General features: G+C 43.4%; 1 protein-coding gene across 1 annotated transcript in view; it reads left to right on the plus strand.

Annotated features, from left to right (window-relative positions):
* ryr2a (ryanodine receptor 2a (cardiac)) overlaps nucleotides 1-7,540 on the plus strand; it is a 554,599-nt gene that overhangs the window by 326,791 nt on the left and 220,268 nt on the right. Inside the window, 1 exon segment of the mRNA XM_037691577.1 lies at nucleotides 1,963-2,045. Within this exon segment, the coding sequence (XP_037547505.1) occupies nucleotides 1,963-2,045 (83 nt within the window).

Here is a 7,540-nt window from a genome sequence, read left to right on the forward strand (position 1 = left end):
TTTACACAGTCAGAAAAATGAAGAACCCGTGAAATGTATGAATATATATAGTATATGTCATACTACAAAAGAAAGAAAAAAGAAAGAAAGCGTCCAGATGACCTGACTGAACTTTGTGGGATATACTACCTGGATTATTGAACATGAACTTTGATGTTTTGAACCATTTTGGCTATGGCTGCCTTGGAGGAGTCCACTTCCACATAGTTTAAGCTTCTTTGTACCTTTTCAGCTACATTTTAGCGTTCTTTTTTGCTAATTACAGCTTTTTTTTAAACTAATTTACAAATGCTGTGCTAAGTTATGCTTATTTAAACTTAAATAAGCAAACATGTTCTTTCTGATTTCTTCTGCTAATTTAGGCATGTTCTTCCATTTCAGCTAAATTTCAGCATGTTTTTTTTTTTTTTTTAGCAATGCAATAAGCATTCACACTGCATTTTCACAGGAAATGCAATTCCTCTAATTTGTATTGTTCTGCCAGTATTGGAGACCTCTTGAATCTTCTTCAATGGAGTTTATTAAAATTCAAAATGTGATGGATGGTGTCATCCTCGTCACAGATCTTCATCTTGAAGTTCAGCTTTAATGCTTTTGGATGGTTTCTTTGGCTTTTTTCTGCCATCGTCACTATCAGTCTACTGAACCTGGAGTTGTATTTCCTCTTACGTCCATGTCCTGCAACCATAGGCATCGCACCCATTATATGTGAAGGGGACATGTTCTCCCCCACATTAAAAAAAACATTCATTTGGACCCCCCCCCCCCCCCCCCACCCACCCCCACCCACACACACACTTTTACTATAAAACATTAGTTCAGTTGGCACAGTCTCTCTTTCTTCGTGAACAAATCCATTCCTCTTGATTAATAAGAGAGTACTCAAACCATTAAAACTCCACTCCAGGTTTTCCTGGTTACCTCCAACTCTACACAGAGAGCAGAAACAGTGCAGGAGGTGTAGACAACCCTGTGTTGCTCGATAAGCTTAGCGAGCTTATTGCGGGCAGTTGTTGACCGGGGTGGGGGGGGTTATCATAAACATATATATACAGGGTTAGAAGGATGCATGAGTGATGAGTGGAGCGCTACATCTCTAGCATGTTAGCTTAGCAGTAACTGTGACGCTGTAAGACGCTGCAGGTGTAAGAGACACTGTGTGTTCAGGTGCATTAAAGTTGAAATGTCTTTAAAACCCCACACCTTATTGTCCTCAAGGTTCATGAGAAACATCATTTAGATGAGTAGTGTTGAACACAAGTAAAAAATTCCAGTGATGTTTTTTATTTCTCTATAAACACAATAGTGCCGACCTGATGCTCTGTATTAAAGTGTATTAAAGTTCAAATGTCTTTAAAACCCACAGCTGAATTTACACAAACTTGGTGAGAAACATGTTTTAAATGTGTGAAATTAAAGGAAATCTAGGTGAAATGCTGCTTTTTTGTTCACTAGTGTACATGTTTTTTATGTGCGCACACACGCGCGCACACGCGCGCACACACACACACATACACTCATCAGTGTGTCCCCCCCACATTACGAATGCTTCTGACGCCCTTGCCTGCAACGTTAGCTAGTCTCATTAAGTATTATAATTTTTTTTTACAATATTGGCACCTGTGGTCAAAGGAGCATGAAGCTCCTATAAGATGGTCTGGTAGTCTTTATCTTTAACATGGGTATCAATTATTTTCTTTCTGAGCTACTCAGACAGCTTCATGTTCTGTCTGGTTAACACAACTCAAACTGGCTGTTTGTTGCCTTTACATGTAAAGGCTGATGAAACATTTGAAGGCTCCTGTGATACTAATTACAGTCAAAAACATACTTTGTAAAACACATTGTTTCAGTGGGCTGAAAAGAGGCCCATAATTGTATCTCTGTCTGTAAATATGTTATGTACATGCACAAATTTGTTGTTTTGTTTTTCCCTTGACACACTCTCTGCCTGCTCTCAAGTCTTCTCTCAGCCCATTATCAGCAAAGCCAAACCTGAGCTCTTAAAGACCCACTTCTTGCCTCTCATGGACAAACTAAAAAAGGTGAGTTCTACCTTTTTTTAACAATGCTCTGATGGTTGATGTATTAGAAAGTTCCCATTGAAAGAGAACAGTCACAGGCGGCCAACACTCCGACAATAGTTGTGACAAAAATTGTGTAATTTCATATTATTGCAACTTGTTGCTTCTGCTGTTTTTGCAGAAAAATTGTATAAAAATCCAAATATTTGTTTCTTCATTGAATTCTGTCACTTATAGCTTTAGATTGTTTATTTTATTTTATTATTTTTTTCTAATTGTGGCTTGGTGAAAACATTGTTTTATCTTCCTTTGTTTAAGGCCACAGTGTTAAATGCACTTACTGACAAAAAATGCTAGGCACACAGACAGTGGTGAAAATGAAATAAAACTACTTTGTACATATGTTGGAAGTTCCTGAATAGCAAAACTGCTGGTTTCACATAAATTGTGGTTCCTGGACCTGGATACAATCAGTGAATCTGTGCAGAACTGAGCCATACAGATGTATGGAGCTGGACCTCAAAGAGTTGGCAGATCAGCTGTAATCTGGGTTGGTGTTCAAGTTTAAAGCCCTCTGTATACTCCCGCGTACATCCATACGCAGAGGTACGCACGTACGTACGCGGAGGTATGAGCGGAACCCCCAGGGCATGTCCGTGCAAAGCTCAATTGTTACGACCGCGTACGTGTACGCATTGTCGCACAATAAACTGCCCAGCGACGGACTGTTTTGTATGCGACACCAATGTATTAAATTCCCCTTCTTCATCCCTGATCTGGCCTTTTCTTTTGTTTTTTTGCCAAGAGGCGGTGATCTCTTCCTCCTCCGTTGATGCCATGACTGAAATGGTGAGAAATGAAGGAATTTGTCAAGAACAAATTAAACTCAGGTCATTTTCACACCAGATAGTTCACACCTCCCTAAACGAACCGGACTTTCTAGGAAAACGAGCTAGAGTTCGATTAAAGTGGACTAAACAGGGCTGGTGTGAATGCACCCATAGGTCCAACATGGCTGTGGGAGGGTCTGGAGATTTCCTGGTGGGCTGGTCTGATGTGTGGGCTGCAGGGTATGCGCTCCCTGCTTTTTTTTTTTTTTAGATCTTTTTATTAACAGCATATCAACACAGAACATCGCTGCGGCTGAGGCTTCCAGCGCTCTTTTTTTTTTCTTCCGACCTGTCCATCAGTCCAATAGGCGTGTCAGCAAATGACCAATCGACAAACTCAATTTGTCCTGAAGGTAAACGCCCCTTGTCTGTGAAGCTGCTCTGCAGCTGCTCAGGGTGTACGCTCGAGTATGAAGTCTGAACCCTCTGCGTGCGTACGCGTAAACGGACGTACGCGGGAGTATACTGGGGGCTTAACCCACACAGGTTAGATCGAGGGACCTGGTTGTTCACCAAAGGACCTAAACATGACAGTCACTCCCCAACATTCACATTAATTCAGCCTTTATTTAGACAGGTTAATCCCATTGAGCCACGGGGACTCAATTACAAGAGAGACCTGATTTTAACAAAGAGTGATGACAACAGTGAGTAATAATAACAACAAGACAGTCACAAAAGAGACATACAAAATTTAAATTTCCTTTTTTTTTTAACAAATCTAAACAAAATAGCAGCCAAAAGGACAGTCAAAAGGAAAAGTAGCAAAAAGAAAGAAAAAAAAAACAGCTAGATTATAAGGTGCATGTAGAAAACTAAAAACAGGAACATGTCTGCGTTGGTTTTTGCCAGGAACTTAGATTCTTAAAGCCAGTTAGAGAGGTCAAGATCGAGAGCTTCATATATTTTTGTAAGATATTCCAGGAAACAGGAGAGGAGTAGGAGAAGGCCCTTTTACCTAGTTCAATTTGCACTGAGGGAACACTGCAGGTAATAATGTCCTGAGAGCGCACGCTGTAGCTGCAGTCACACAGTAACATGTAGGAGGAGATGCATGAAGGCAGCAGACCAAGAAGTGATTTAAAGATGAAAATGTACCAGTGAAAGAGTTTGTGTGAAGTTAATGATGTCCAGTTAACCCAGTCTTTCTCAAATGGTGGGGCGCGTTTTTAGTTTATCGATTGTCAAAGCACAATTTTTTTTTCATTTGTTGTAACAACAAACTCTATTCTTTGCTAACAAAATATATTTTGTCATTGAACAACTTGTCAGGTTCTTGTGAGCGCACCGCATTCCCATTTTTTTTTTTCCTGCTGCTCTACGGTGAAACCAGACGTGTCCGTCCCCCCCCCCCCCCCGCTTCCCTGCTGCGCTCTTTTGTCCTGTGAACCCTTAAAAAGCCTCTTTTTTTTCCTGCATACCTCTTAATTGGAAGGATCAGCTGGTCTCTCGACAAAATCGATCAACTTCTCCTGACAGGAGTCAGGGTAAGGAGGACCCTCTACCTCTAAGGAACAAACTGGATTCATGATGACGACTAGATTCTACTGTTTGGTTGGTGAAATCTGGTTGTCTACAAATTCGTGTGGATGTGTTGAAGCTTAACAGTGCTCGGACTGAATGTGGAGCTGTGACAGGGAATTGGAGCAGCTGTTATCAGGACTGTGTTCTCCCTGGCAGCACTCATGAATGGTGGAATAATCTGGAGAAGCTGTGAGCTCGATTTTTGGAGTAAAGGATCAATTCGGCTGTTTTGGAGTTTCCATCAGAGAATATGTACCAGCGAGACTTTAAAGGCAGAAACAACAATTCACGAGTTCTGCCTGACCCAAACTGTGGCCTTGACGCCGGACTTATCTCAACTCCTCCTGGAGTGTTTTGAAAACAACAAAGATGCTTTGACTGTTTCCTCACCCCTCCCTTCCCCAAGGCCGTGGACATGTGACAGAACCTCAACTGAGCTGAAGATGAACGTCACCTCTTATCTGGACAATGGCTGAGGGGGGGCTTTGGACTATGCTATGACTTCCCCTTAAAAAGTCAATGTTTTCACCGCCTATATGTTCATGTATAACGTCTGTTTCTGTTGCTTTGCTGTGGTAGGTTTTTTTGATGCCTCAAATCGTGCCCTGTCTAGGACACGGTGTGAGAGATCTTTTTTTATACCGTCTCTCCTCCTGTTTTCTTTCCTTTTCTTATCTAAGCAAAATGTTATTCTGAATAAGAATAAGAAGGCTAATTATTTATAGCCGCAGCTTCGTGCACTCCGCCCATCTTCGGGCGACTGTACGTACCTATTCGCGTTGTATCTCGGTGCAATGCCAATAAACAGACGACGAAGAGACGACGACGAAAGAGACGAAACGTTTCTACATTTTTTTGTTGATTTGCTTTGTTTTGTTTTTTTGAATGTCCAGAGGACCAGATTTAATTTTTTTAGATTTTTCTACCTGGATTATTGAGCATGCATCAGGAAATGCCAATAAAGTTTATTCTGATTCTGATTCTGGACCGCCCCCTCCCCCCACTTCCCAGCCAGCTCGCTTGCTCTGCGCTCTTTGCAGCTTCTCTGCTGTCGCTGCTCTGAAGACCAAGTCCAGGTCCAGTTAAACATTGAGCAGGAACTGAGAGCTGCAGGATCATGTTTCAAACTCCGCTTCAAAAAGCTGTGCACTGCAAAACATGCTCATTGTAGCCGTTAATCCTGACTTCCTCATTTTGATTAAAAAAAAACAGCACAAATTGTTTAATTCATTTTTGTTTTGTAGGTCAAAGTGTTTTATATAACACTCCTGAGTTAAAATGTTGCTGATCAATTTGAATTTATTATATATTGATTATATTTAATTTGATTGTTCAGTATCAAATGGTCAAAAAATGTTTACAGTTTAAATGTTTACAGTTTAAATAAGGATATATATATTTTTAAATTTCAGGCAAATTGATGCACTTTAAGCCTTTTCTGTTACAGACTATAAAACAATGTTAATAATCTTTGTTGTAAGTTGATCTATATTTCTTTCTTTATTTAATTAATGTTAACAAGGGTACAATGTTATGCAGAGGTATATTTAAAACAATTTTTTAGACAAATTATACTATTTACAGTCGCGGCGGAGAGTTGGGGGGGGGGGGCGCAAAATGTTTACTTCTTCCTAGTGGGGGTGTAACCGAAATTAATTGAGAAGCACTGAGTTAACCAGTGAATGTCACAATCCTCAATGTTTAGACCCATATGCAGGCAGGCGAGTGAGGCAGGAGTTTAAAATAAAAATAATTTATTTTAAACAACAAAACAAAAAGGCTGACGTGGCAGCAAAAAAACTTACAAACTGAGGTCAGGCAGGCAAACAGGATGGGTTCAGATTCAGGCTGATAATCAGACAACAGGAACAGAGAAGGACTGCAATGTCTGTACAAGACAGAACAATGACTGGACAAAGAGCGGAGGAGAGAAAGGCTTTTTATAAGACAGAGGGAGAGTGAGGAATGAGAGCACCTGGGCAGGTGGCTGATGAGACAGGTGTGAATTTTTAAGACTGAAGAGACTGGAGAAGCAGACTGAGGAGCAAGTGGAAAGTGACAGAAAACAGAATCAGAAACAGAATCACACAAAATTATAAAGAGCAGAATGACATAAACACAATAAGCAGAAAAGGGGAAGACAGAAATACCAGACAGCTAGGGGACAGACTGTGACATTACCCCCCTCTCAAGGGACGGCTCCTGACGTCCCCTAGGACCCCAACACAGAAAAAAAACCCACACAGAACGGGTGGGAGGACAGGGGGTAACATAAGGACAGAGGGCATAGAAAAAATTTTAACAAAAATCGACAAGGAACCAAAACACAAATTTTCTAAGAACGGCCCTGGGCATCGTTCGGAGTAACAGGCAAAAGAGGTGGACAGCCAGGAAACTGTCCCAAACAAGGCCAGAGTTCAGGCGGATGGCCAGAGGACCGTCCAGAGTGGGACCAGAGTTCGGGCGGACGACCAGAGGACCGTCAAGAGTGGGACCAGAGTTCGGGCGGACGGCCAGAGGATGGTCCAGAGCGGGACCAGAGTTCGGGCGGATGGCCAGAGGACCGTCCAGAGCGGGACCAGAGTTCGAGCGGATGGCCCGGGGACCATCCAGGGCGGGACCAGAATCCAGGGAAGGATGGAATGGGGCCAATGATGGTGGTGCTGGCTACTGCTGGGCAAGAGGTGGTGGTGCTGGCTGCTGCTGGGCCAGAGGAGGTGGTGTGGGCTGCTGCGGGGGCAGACGGGATGTTGGCAGCTGCTGGGTCAGGACGGGGTTCAGATGCTGCGGGGCCAGACCTGGATTCTGCTGCTATGGGACCAGACCTGGATTCAGTAGCCGGAAAGTCGGGCCTGGGTTCAGCAGCCGGGAGGTCGGGCCTGGGTTCAGCAGCCGGGAGGTCGGAGCCGGGTTCTGCCGTCGGGAGGTTGGAGCCGGGTTCTGCCGCAGCGGTGTCGGAGCCGGGTTCTGCCGCAGCGGTGTCGGAGCCGGGTTCTGCCGCAGAGGGGTCGGAGCCGGGTTCTGCCGCAGAGGGGTCGGAGCCGGGTTCTGCAGCCGAGGAGTCAGAGCCGGGTTCTGCAGCTGCGGAGTCAGAGCCGGGTT

Source organism: Nematolebias whitei, chromosome 17 (assembly GCF_014905685.2).
Source record: "Nematolebias whitei isolate Nwh7 chromosome 17, NemWhi1, whole genome shotgun sequence".
Classification (NCBI taxonomy): domain Eukaryota; kingdom Metazoa; phylum Chordata; class Actinopteri; order Cyprinodontiformes; family Rivulidae; genus Nematolebias; species Nematolebias whitei.